Source organism: Limulus polyphemus, unplaced genomic scaffold, assembly GCF_000517525.1.
Source record: "Limulus polyphemus unplaced genomic scaffold, Limulus_polyphemus-2.1.2 Scaffold6634, whole genome shotgun sequence".
Lineage (NCBI taxonomy): Eukaryota > Metazoa > Arthropoda > Merostomata > Xiphosura > Limulidae > Limulus > Limulus polyphemus.
Genome location: NW_013672244.1, coordinates 18,582 through 32,626, shown reverse-complemented (window position 1 = coordinate 32,626; position 14,045 = coordinate 18,582). Strand labels below are relative to the sequence as shown.

Below are 14,045 nucleotides of genomic sequence, written 5' to 3'. Positions count from 1 at the left end.
AACATCTCATTTGAACCAGTGCTTCATTCAACATACCCTATGATACACAAAAATCGATGTTTAGGCGTATTTTTCTAACATCTACTTTTAAATTAAGAAATTAACTAACATATAATACTAAAATTTGAATTAGAATCTACAATTTGATACCAAACTTACAGACATAAATTCATAAAATAATAGTTCCATAAAATCTTGAATGCAAGTCAACAAACGAGATGACATGGCCTTTGACACATGACCCATCGAGATAGGGTTAATACTATTATTTACCAATCTTATTAAGTGAACTTATCTTTTCAGTAATTTACCCAAATTACTAGAAATACAAATGTCAATCAGGTCGTTAGACAAATTTAGGTAACATATTCCAAAAACTTCAACAACACAGCTTTCAAATGTCTTAACTACCCACTTAGGAATCTATGGCTTCAGAAGTCACAACTTGGACCTTTGCTTTTTGTTTTTTTATTAACATTAATGACATTGCTAGGGTAATAACTAGTAAATTAATAAAATCTGCTGATGACATTGAACTCTTGAGTACCTTTTGCTTACTGACGATGCTAAGGTACTATAGAAAAATTTATATCAACAAATAAGTTGGGCAAACAGATGACAAATTACTTTTATAGTAAGTGCAAGGTAATTGCCTTGGGTTATCCTAATTTGGGTTATTCATTGAATACAGATAGGAACACACTCAATTACATGAGTGAAGAAATTAATTTTGGCAGAGTGGAAGATACTCAATAAGTCATGGTAATTCTCTGTTGCTAGTAATGAAACAAAGAGAAGCTTTTTACAGACATATTTATTTTTTGTAAAAAAAAGGTAAATATATGTTTTTACACTAGTCTGGTCTTACTTGAAATACAGCATACAGTTTTGACCTAAGAAAGGATACTTTACTTGCTGGAAAAGTCCAGAGGAGGGCTACTAGCATAATTCCAGGGATGGAATGCCTAACTTCCATGGACAGATTAAAATCTTTTGCCTTATTTACTTCTGACAAAAGAAGGGTATGAGGTGTTATTACTGAAGTTTAAAAAGGCTTCCATGGGGTCAACAGGATAAAGGTCTCTCATTTCTTTATGATTAATTCTGAGGATTACACGATGACACAATACAAGTTTGTTCATGATTTAAAGTCATATTTCTTCCAAGAGGGTGATTAATTAACTGAATAAATTTCTGTTGGCAGTAATTGACATCAACAACTTAAAAAATCTTTCAAATAGGAATCAATGATTTTCTATAAAATTAAAAGTAAGTTTAATTTTAATTTTTGTTTCCTTGTTATGAATGTAAAAGGGCAGCAGTGAAAAATCAAATGCACCCTTGTTGTCCATATGTTCAACTGTGTTAAAAATTTTAAACAATCTAAAAAAAACAAAAACAAAGTGCTTTTTACATACAGGATTGGGGTAATGTCAATGGTTTGAGTGGCATTTTGTCACCTAACTTGTTCTTTGGTTCTAATTTTCCATTATTCATATATGTACATGTAAAGTATTTCTATATTTTGATATATATGTTCATATGTTTATTGTGCTAATTATTTGTAAACTTTGTAATACTTGTTTTTATATGGGACTACCCAATAATCCAATAGCATGCACAATCAATGAACAGTAAGTATGCATTTGGTGCTACATACAGTGTTTTACCAATAATTGGTTCAGTAATCAGAATTGGGCCAATTATTGCATAATCGAGTGACAATTGGAATCAGTAGAATTTGTCAAATTTCCTGATCCTGGAAAACAGATTGCCGAGAAATTAGGAATAACACCACCCAGACCACTTTATTCAAAACAACAATCTTGTGATTTGTAATTATGCCTACAATCACAACCCTGTACTTTTTCTTTCGACACAATACACAAAACATTATTCACCACAGAAAAAATATCATCTGTAAAAACAATTTGTTTCGCACTTATTTACATAAGATGATACACTGAAAGAAAGAAAGGTTAAAAAACAATGCTCTACATATCATGAAGCATGCTCATTTCTTTACGGACCATACATTAGCAAACAGTTGATAACAGCAACCTATACACAGAACTAATACATGTGCACTTTACAGAAATCTACACAGACTTTTTTGTGAAGTTCTTGGGATGATACGCCATTGTTTGGGGAGGTCACTGAAGAGTGCATGACAACAGATCAATTGGAAATTTGGAATGTCCCATTACTTTCTAATAGGAAGATTTGTCATTTGTTTGAATTGCACATCAATGTCGGAGATGTCACTATAAGTTGAAAGTGAAAAAAGAGTATGTACAAATATTTACAAAGTAACTATCCTATTGGACAGCTATAGAAAATTCCATTTCAACATTTGACAGTCCCGTTATTTATGAATATGCATAGTTTCAAGGAATTAGCTTAAAGTTAGTTGTGGGTTGACAAATGTGATTGCTGATTGGCTGGATTGCTTCTCTCACATCAGACACATAACATTATGTATCAATCATATACTCGTCACAAGGACAGTCCCCCATTTTTATTTTTCATTTGTTCAAATAAAAAATGGAAAAGAGATCATGATTTTTTTTTTGCATGGCACATTTATTGATAACTTCAACCATTCCAAATTTAAGAAAGCTTCGAAGTACATTCTCTGTAGTTGTTACAATTGTTATGGTTAAACTGTCAACAATAGTACATAATGACATCAACTTTACTGTACCTAATCGAAATTGGGCCGATTGTGCTAATTAGTGATTTCCGATTGTGACATGATCAATAAAATACTAGACATGCTTACATGTGTTCCAATAAATTAAATTACATGTAAATTTTGAAGATAAACACACACTTGCTAATAATTTTCTCTAAGATATAAGTAAGTAATTACGATATGCTCTATTATTTCTTTATTGTTATATTTTCTCTAAGATATAAGTAAGTAATTACGATATGCTCTATTATTTCTTTATTGTTACATTTTCTCTAAGATATAAGTAAGTAATTACGATATGCTCTATTATTTCTTTATTGTTATATTTTCTCTAAGATATAAGTAAGTAATTACGATATGCTCTATTATTTCTTTATTGTTACATTTTCTCTAAGATATAAGTAAGTAATTACGATATGCTCTATTATTTCTTTATTGTTATATTTTCTCTAAGATATAAGTAAGTAATTACGATATGCTCTATTATTTCTTTATTGTTACATTTTCTCTAAGATATAAGTAAGTAATTACGATATGCTCTATTATTTCTTTATTGTTACATTCTTAAACAGTACTGGTTAGAATGTTTAATATATCTAATTTTACTATTTTTAATTCTAATTTTCATCATTATACTTTTATTATTATGATTAGCTTAATTTTTAGCTTAAATGTTTATTTTCGACTTGCCTAAGTATCTTAGGCTGGTTGAAGCTCGTGAGATATATTGGGTTACGATAAAAAATAGTAAGGGTACCCAAGTGACAAAACAATGCATTATAATCTTTATAATCAGAACCTAGGAAACATTATACTTAATTCACTGTACTAATCAACCATGGTGATTTTTAGTTTTGCTCAAAGTAGGTAACTTGCTCTGATCAGGAGTTAATATTAATTTCTAAACTATTGAATAATCCAACAACAGTATTTCAAAATATTTCAAGATTATATTAATACATGGCCCACAATATACAATACCTGATCCCACTGTTCTCCATTCAGCAGATCTGGAGGCTGTGAAGTACTTGAAAAATTTGTCTGTGATAAAGAGTGATGAGAAAAACTTGGAGGTTTTCGTTTTGGATCTGATTCAGCAATTTCACCATTTGGATGTGGTTGACTAGTTGATGGTGAAGGAAATTCCAACTGTCTTCTGTTAAGTATAATAAAGATAATTAGTATACATCTAAACAGAACAACAGTTAACAAATTACAAGGACATCCACTTGTAGTATTAAGCTTACAACAGCTTAAAATCTGCTTCCAACATACCAATTATGTTGCTAAGTATAATCATTGATAAAATTAGATTAGCATAATCTATCTCCTCAAGGCTGTTATACTATGGTTTTTGTCATAAACTGTTCAATGAACATGTCAAGATTTTCAAACATTAACCTTTGAATTCTGCATTGTCATACCTTTAAAAACAGTTTACACCTTGCATATTTTAACTTTTTTTAAATAACATGACATTGAAATAGCTATTCATCTCTTTACACACATTAAAAAAATCCTAACCATGATGTTTAAACACTCAAATCATTATAGACAGAATAAATGTCTCCAATAAGAGAGAAACATGGGAAGACAGGTTCTCCAAAGACATTTCCAAATTCACTGTAAGGAATAAAAACAGGCTCTGTTTACAGGAGTGAGATTTTCCAGATAAGATTTTCCTTTGAAAGGAATTTCCTAGAAATTGAAAAAAAGAACTGAAAAAGCCTGACAATTTGAATCTATTTTGATGTCCATCCCTAAATCAATCATACACTGATGTACATGTATGACAACATTATAATACACTCTCATTTATGATTATGTTATTATATGATGAATGCAACTATCAAGAAAAATATGTATGATGATTTTCGTGTGATTGTCTTTTCAGGTTTTCCAAATAATTGCCAGATCTAATAAAGTTAACCTATCAATTCAAAAGTAATGTTTGAAGAACAAGTCAAACTAAAAGTTAATTATTGTTATCAGTTCAACAGTTCCTTAGAAGTCAACAAAAATGTACAGTGATTGTATGCTAAATATTCTAGTTATAAATAAAATATTAATCCAGCAATCACCTATTCACAAATGCTGAAGCATACTTCCTCAACATAATTTCACTTTCTTAAATCTAAACTATCATTCCATCATCTGCATACATTGCTTTACAAAGTAACCCCAATCATTCTCATACTTAATTTTTTTATGGTAAAAAAACATGAATGTTTAAAAGACTTTTGTTTTCCTATTTTTAGCTGACCATTTAGTGATATTCTCAGTTTTACTGGAAACTCATTTATTCATACTTTATATTACAATATAAAGAGTCTTTTGTAACCTTTTCTGTCATATTAATAAAAGATTACGCTTGCACAAGAAGCAGTGTTAACAATGCAATGTGATGCATTACTTTATTTTGTATAAAATTGAGAGAGTATACAAGAAAAGCAGATTAAGAAAAACATTTGTCATACTAATGTATTGATGCTGATACATATGAAATTTGGAGTTGTTATATTTTGCAAAAAATAATTTAAAAAGTGACAAGTTTGTAATATAATAACACTACCATAGAAGTACATTTCTTAAGCTTAATCAAAAAATCTTTAAGGTTCATATGAATAATTTTTCTCAAACAGATCATGCTTACTTCATGGAGGAATATGTGCTGTGTGCTCCATAATAATTTTACTTCTTCAACTATACTCTTAATTTACATTTATTATATATGTATATATAATCTTCTCATTCATTATTTTATTTTTAAACCTGTAAAAAGCACAGTTCCTCAACTATGCACTACTCAACATATAACCCTCTGCAAGTTTTCCTCAACATTCACCCAAAAACAAAACTTCTTTGGTCATTTATAGTAACATGCATAAAGTTTTTTTCCAAGAACTTGTTTTTTCTTTCAATATTCCTCAAATGGTAAAATTAATTTTTTTTAAACATGATCACATATATAAAGTTGATTTTTCTTGTTAAATAAAAATCTATCTGTAACATAAGATTTCTAATAAAGTAGAATTAAATCATTATGTATTATCCATTCACATCACTTTGTTAATTAAACCCAGTCTAGAACTTTCAGAATTTATAATTTTCCTACACTGAAAATGTATTTCCGATAGATACTTACCTCCTCTCACATAATAGTTTTCTCATTCAGTGATGCCCTCTATATGCACAATTTTTGCTTGACACTAGCCTTGATACTCCCACCTTCCGCCAAGTGTTTACATGTGGTATAGCTGTGCCATAGCATGCAAATAAGCATGCGACAGCCCTCCACCAATAGAAGTGTGACACACCCTCCTGAGACAGTTGGTTCCCTCAGTATTGTAGAACCCAATCTTCACTTCTCGATTTGGCATAGTTGCTTGCTTTGATTATTTTTTCCATTTTGGAAGATTTTGTGGAACAACTATTTTCATTGTTTCCAGCATAATAATTTTTCTTCTATACATTAATTTGATATTCTAAGTTGATCTGGAAAATCTCATTCTCAGTTTGAATTATGAATTCACAATTTCGAGTTACAGCAACTACTACTGTTCTTACTACTGCCACTGAACCTCAACCTGCAGTTTCTTAGGTTTTAGGATCCATTCTTTCTGCTGAGGAGGTTTCAGTCTTAGTTCTCCACGAGTTGGAGCCCATTTAATAGCCTGCTGTGTCTCCTGACCCAAGAACAGACTTACCATTTTCTGGGGAACTGGTCAGGAAGACAAGAAATTGATTAGCCTGTTCGCACCTCCTTCCTTCACCATGCAATCCAAGGTCACACCTGTGGATGCTCATGGACCTTCTTCTTCATTGATATGGTATCCTAGGTAATTTACCTTTTGTCTATATCCCCTGTGTCTTATGATTCCTTTCATTTCCTCCTGCATGCCACCCCTTCTTCAGATTACCTTGTTTTCCATTTTGATCAGTTTACAGCATAATTACATTCTGAGATCAGCATGCCTTGTCACCTTCGTGTTTCTGATTCCTGCACATTAGCATATCATCATTCAATATTTCCTTTTCCAGACTCACAGAACTTAGAGTGTTTGATTCAGGTGTGGGGATCTGACCCTTATACTACTGAGAAATTTTTTTCAGCCCCAATTTTCCCACCTCCATTTGACCCTCACCACCCTACCATTACCTCCCCTCTATCCATCTCTTATCCGAGGCTATCCACAGTTCCCCTGAGGGGTTTTTGATGGATATTCACTTCCTCCTGTTTTCCACGTTGGCATGCTTGTCTTCCTCTGCCCTTTCCCTCCAAATTTGGCTCCTCTGTTGTTGGTATCTCCTGGGTAAGAACACGCTTTTAGCTCATGTGTACCTGTCCACTTATTTATGTGACCTTCGTATGGTTTCATTTTTTCACCTATCAGTCTTTGGAGATCTTCCTGACTCATTGAAGTTCACGATGAAGGCTGCTTGTCAACACTCCTCCTTTCATCCTTGGTCTCTCATCTTTCACAGCATTCGCCAGCTCCTGTATCTCACTTTTCTCCTTCCTTCCCTTTGCCTGTCCCTCTCTCTGTGCTCAGATATCACAGAATTAAAACTGAACAAATTGCAGGTAACACCAGCACTAGTGACTGCTCAAATGCATGACCAACAAAAAAAAAATGCTGATGGTTAAATAAAAGTTTATTTGTGGATTGTTCACACACACATCAAAACAAAGACAAAACAGCATAGTTATACTCACACTATTTAATGGATTGTTCACACACATCAAAACAAAGACACAACAGCATAGTTATACTCACACTATTTAATGGATTGTTCACACATATCAAAACTAAGACACAACAGCATAGTTATACTCACAATATTTAATGGATTGTTCACACATATCAAAACTAAGACACAACAGCATAGTTATACTCACACTATTTAATGGATTGTTCACACATATCAAAATTAAGACACAACAGCACAGTTATACTCACACTATATAGTCTACTTGATTATTTATTAAATAGATTAAACATTGTTCAGTAATTATTTACAACATTATCTATTACCTATAGCTGACAAGTTCTTGAAAAAATAGTCTCCAAATATTATAACTCGTGCTTTAAAATAAAGCCTCAACTGTCTAAGTGAAAAGTTCATTAATATTTTCATCATTGGTTTTATCTTATAATTATAAAAACAATAACTTTGTTTTTGTTTTTATTAACCATTAGTGTGTTTTTTTGTTTTTTCAAGCTGCAATTACAATACTATTAACTTGTACTAAACAACACAATAAAATTTGACTATTCTGTTTTATTTAGCAATTAAAAATTTGTTGTAACTTTAAGGACTACAACCAAAACAATAACTGTTTTGAATTTTACATTATTTATTCGCAAATCAATTTTTGAAAATAAATATATAATAAGAAGGACAAATACCCATATTTTGTGTACATATTGTTTTATTAGCAAAGCATTTCTGTGTGATAAGCCCTGATTGAATGGGCTAGTAATTTAAAATGTTAATGTAGAGTTCTGATGTAACAGATATGTTGAAGAGACTGCCTTGAAAGTCTCAAAAATTACCCACTTTACAATTAAGAGGAAATCCATTCCCAAAGAATAATTACATGTAAACAAGTAGAAGATTATAAAAAGTAGCAGAACAAAAAGAGTCAAACAAATGAAAAGGATTCCTGCAATCAATATTCATATAAGGTACCAGAATGCCAGAGCAAAGATTATGAAAATTATAATGATGTAAAAACAAAAGTGGTTAGTTAATATACAGTAAACAATATATCTCTGAGATTAAAAAGTTCCAATACTTTCAGATACCTATCATAGAGCCTGAATCTAAGATTTTTTCAATTTATATATTTGACAGTTTTAGTTTAGTTCAGAGGATGGGACAGCCGAGATGGATCAATAGGTCATCTGTTGTCCCTAAACATTATGTTAGATGGAAGAAACAAGTTAGAGATTATTGGCATGGTGTGTCGAGAAATGTTAAAGACTATGTTCAAACTTGTCACATTTGTTAAATAAAACCAGAAACAAGGCATCATGGCTTAATGATTCCAGTACATCCTACCTTTCCTTGAGAATTTTTGGGCATTGAAAAGCAACATACAAGTGGGATAAGTATTTACACTTCATAGCTTTTGCCTTGCAAAGTGCACCACATGACAGGAGAAAGATTGTATGAGAGTTACACATGTGTGCTTAGGGCCTGCTCAAAGCATCACTCACTACAACAGTTATATTTCCTAACATTAGTACACAGAAACAGCACCAAATATTTTTGGTGTGCAAAAAATACTGACATTTCCAGATAAAAATGATAAATTGGAAAAATTACTAATTTAGGTCCACCCATGTGTTACATCTTTTAAAAAAACTAGGGGTCTCAGGTAGTATGCACTACACTCCAGCAGTGACTTTAATGAGTCATGCTATGCTAAATCAGTATATGGACAAGCAATCAAACTCTGACCAGCCTCCCACTAAACAACTGTTGCTAACAGCTACTATTTCCCTTTTTAGCAAGATCACTCATGCAGAAGAAACCCCAGGCCGGCCTGCATTCTCCTGTTTGGAGAAAAATGAAGGTCATGAATTCCATGGAATGGTATCACAGATAAAACCCTACTCCCATTAACTTATAACATCTACAAAGCCATTGTTGAGTAGCTATTGTGTATCTGCCCCAGATATTGGACAGATATTCCAAAATGGCAAATTTAAGGCAATGAAAGACTGAGAAATGTATGACTATCTCACAAAACATGTGATACTTGATAAAAAACTTTGTTTTTACTGCATGTTTTGGGAATGGGAAGAAGCGATCCTTTCAGTTAAACTGGCTGGACTACTAACAATATCTGGTCTATTCACAAACTGCAGGAGGGAGATTCTGGGTATACTGTGCCAATTTGACTAAATGAAAACAAAGCAGAAGCCTGGTAACAAAACCCTTCTCTCAAATTACACAAAGTTGTCTTGGTTTTGATAATGGATTTTACATAATTCAGCTATGCAAATTTCAAAAATAATATTCAATTTTTTCTATCATGTAAGGATTTTTTACAAATTGTGAAGAAAAAAACTCTTACTTATATCAAATTATTATTTCACTTACCACAATGAACAGTCTTTTATTATTATGTTTGTCAACAAAAATACAAACAAACTGAATAAAACAGAAAACACTGATGTCAAACAAATATGCATCCTCATTCATCCTGATTTTTCTTTTAAATATACGTCTTTCAGTCTCAAAACTACGTCTTGTGCTCTTTCTTTTATGTACTGCATTATGATGTTTTGTGAAAAATCTATACGCGATGGGAAAAAATGGATATCATTTTTGGATTCAGCATACAGGAATTACTGTAGAACACATAAAACTTTCAATACAATAAAACCATTGCAGACCTGTGTTATCACAAATCATCCACTTTACTAGGTGAACATTTTACTGGAAAAGATGGTAAAGGGAAAGCATTCCATTTTTTGTGTTAGAGAACCTGCCATAAACTTTTTCCACATAATTACAGGTTCACCAATACCTAGTAAATCAGCAACTTAACCAGGTCCTTCACGATAGAATTGTGAAAGTTGTACTATTTTGAAGTCAATCATTAAAACTGTTATTTTCTGTGAGAAACAAAACATACCTTTACCAGGGCATCATTATAACAGTCAGTACCTGTCCAATTCAAAAGCAAGTGCTGGAAACTTTCAAAAGTTTTATAATTCAGAGTGGAAGCTGAAGATACTGTTCCAAGCAAATATTTTGAACATTTTTACAAAAAAGCTACCTACAGATCTAAACCTACACAAAATGAATTCATAAAAGTCTATGGGGAATTTGTTAGGAACAAGATCATCAATGATATCAAAGATGCAGATCAGGCCTACCATGAACAGTTATCAATAGTTTTTAGGCTTGTGTATCAAAATGATAACGTTCGTCCCAAGTTTGTGAGATTCGTTGAATGTCCAGACACATCTAGAGAAGCAATTGCAGAGGACATTGTGGATAATCTATGTGAATAATACATTAATTTTGAGGATTGCCAGGAGAAGACTCGCAATGAGGCTGATAATATGAGTGGAGCACAGAGGAGAGTCAGTTCAAGAACATTGGCCTGAACTCTAGAGGCTTTAAACACTCATTATACCTCGTAGAAACTAAATCTGGCAATGGTGAGAACTATCAAACTTCCTTGTGTATGGAATATGATGGACTCAGCTGACATAATGGTGCACTTTATAACTTTACATGAAAGCAGCATGTCAACTTAAAGAAGTATATTAGAGATCTACACAACAATGAAGAAAATTGGAAGAAATTAAAAGAAATGTATATGACAAGGAGGATACAGCACCATGATAAGCTATAAATGTATTTTTGAATTTGTATGAACCTATAGCTAATTCTCTTGAGGATATACATACATGTCCAAGAGACTAGAATGCATCCACAGTGTCTGATGCCAGATTTCTCTACCATCACACAGTCCACATTCATATCAGCTCTGCTTACCACAAAAAACAATTCTCTCATATGTCTATCCAACAATGTGTTATCTTGCAATCAAATAGCATGGATGCGATACTATCTGACTCTGAAGTGAAATCAGCCACTGATGACCTTCAGGACAAAATGTCAGAGCATTGACAATTTCCACCAGAACAACTTCAGAGCAGCAACAACTAACTCAAACCTTGTGAATGATGAACCTCAGGCTCCAAGAGCTGTGAACATAAAATGTCATTGTGCAAATGTACCAGCAAAGAATACATCAGATTACAGAAATGTGACAATTCTAATAATGGATGAGATTATCACAGATTTGAATGAAAGGTTTGGAGAAGATCATCACAGAAATTTACAAGCAACATATTTGACTCCATCAGTGATTATGAGAATGGAATAGGGTGAAGTGAAGGAGTATATAAGAAACTTTTTTTGTCAATCACACAGAAGATCTACCCAATCTTGACTCTGAAATTCATGCCTGGGTGAACAATGGGCACAGCAAAATGTTCTGGACTCACCTAAAACAGCAACAGGCACACTGAAGTTATTAGAAGTTGCATTTTTCCCAGACTTAAATCACATTCTTCAACTTCTCTGCTCACCTGCAATTACCAGGTGTTAGTGTGAGCAAAGTATCAGTGCACTGCAAAGACTGGAGATCTATCTTCACATCACAATGAAGGAAGAAGGAATATATTAGTTTGGCTCTGATGCCTGTACTTTATGGAATAGATATTAACATTGACTGGACAGAGGATGAACTTGTGTGATGAAATCTCAAAAGAGTGTGACTAATCAACATACCTATAGATTAATATTCCTTGTAAAATTGTGATTATGAAATTAGATTACCATTTAACACATTTATCATAAGTTAATAAGCTTTCTTAAATAGTTGTGCTCCCTTTAACAGATAAGACTGGTGACAATTTGGTCACTGCAAATGATACAACTGTATATTTCTCCTTCGTAAGTGATAAATAAATCTAGTCAAAAACACCTTAGGTGTGATATAAAAGGTGCAGCCAAAAAAAAAATTGAGCATGTAACTTAAAGGAATGAAATCAAAATTGGCAGCCATACTGGTACCTACACTTATAGCATTGATAAGAATTTTACAGCAATTATTCTTTCATTAGTTAGCTAGGTTGCATATTTTATTTTACCCACCATGATGCCCCAAGTTGAACAAAAAATGCAGTCTGGCTTAATAAATGAATGTTTGCTGTAAAAGTCACATGCTCAATCTTTTTTTGGCCACACCTTTTTTTCATACCAAATGTGTTTTTGATTATATATCATGACTTTTTGTCAATACACACCAAAAAACCACAGCAAGTAAGAAAGTGACACTCAATAGTAACCTATACTATACAGAACAAATCAGATTCTTTAAAATATATGGTGGTAGTTTTTCCTCTCTAAAACAGTATTAATAACTTCTGTTATAGTAACACCATATCAAGCATCATTATTTACGCTAATTGCTTAAGCTAATGTCACGTGATGTTAAATGCTCTTTAATAAGGATACTTTCATAAAATTTAGCAAATTTGTGCTTAAAAGTTGACAATGAATGATAACAGTCTAACCGTATGATTCTTCTGAAAACTTGAGATAGGAACTGCTAATCTAATTTGCGTAGCCTAACCAATACTTAAGTATCTGCATGTGCTTTCTCTCTATAGTTTTGCTGCTCTAAATCAACCATCTTTAATCTGAATGACAAAAAAACTAAAAAAGGTCCACCTTTACTCTTAGGTCAAGGTGTAGTAAAAATTTCAGGCTGATTTTTTTCACGTGATTCTTTACATACGCATGTGCAAAGATTTTGGTCAAAAGTGAGTGTTTTTTATATTAAATTTGCATGTGTGGCTTTTATTTTGACCAAATTTGACACCTAATTGTAGGTTGTAATGGTCTATCAGTGTAACAATTTTCTATCAGATAGTTTCCATACTTTCAGTGCAAATAAAAAAAAAGAGAAAAAATATCAATTGTAATTGAAGATTTTATAATGTGTGTATTTCTTAATGGATACCTTTTGGTATAAAAAGTAATGGTCCAGTAGAGTACATCCCCTGAAAATATGTGATAGTTTGGATTACCATAGCCCGAGCTACAGAAAGTGGAAAATCGCTAAACTATCACTGCTGTTAACCCTATCGCTATGGGTCATGTCATATCATGTTTATTGACCCACATTCAAAATTTTACTAAACTACTGTTTTATGAATGTATGTCAATAAGTTTGGTATCAAATTGAATATTATAATTCAAATTTTAGTATGATCTATTAGTTAATTTCTTAATCTAAAAGTAAATATTAAAAAAAATCCTAAATATTGACTTTTGTTTGTTACGTGGTATGTTGAATGCAGCATTGGTTCAAATTAGATATTTGTGATGTCCAAATACAAAGTCCATTCTTACAAATTAGGCACACAAATTACTGATGTTAACAGCTAGAATGTCAAATAAGAACCTCCTATCTTTTCTATTTTCTGAGATATTATTATATTTAGTGAATCAACCAAGGTGGCCCCACTCACCTCTTCCATTTTTGAAAATACTTACGATACACCTACTTAGCTCTATGGCATGGGTATAACCAATCAAAAGCTTAGAATGTCCCCCACGTGGTTTTCTGAGCCCTTGCAAAGTATTCATGTAGGTATCCCTTTCTTTTCATGGCAGATTTCAAATGATAAGGTAAGTCTTTAGAGAGCTCAAAATTTCATATTTTTTTAGATCCAAATACAGCTTAGTTACTAAGCTTGATAAATTATAGTGGAATTCTATGGTATTGATGTATAAATTTATGATTTTT

General features: G+C 32.2%; 1 protein-coding gene across 1 annotated transcript in view; it reads right to left on the bottom strand.

Annotated features, from left to right (window-relative positions):
- Nucleotides 1–14,045, bottom strand: part of LOC111089565 — a gene marked incomplete at its 3' end in the record, with an annotated part of 36,963 nt that overhangs the window by 11,782 nt on the left and 11,136 nt on the right. The window contains exon 3 of the mRNA XM_022402321.1: nt 3,677–3,851. Coding sequence (XP_022258029.1) covers nt 3,677–3,851 — 175 coding nt within the window. The remainder of the gene's footprint in view (nt 1–3,676; nt 3,852–14,045) is intronic.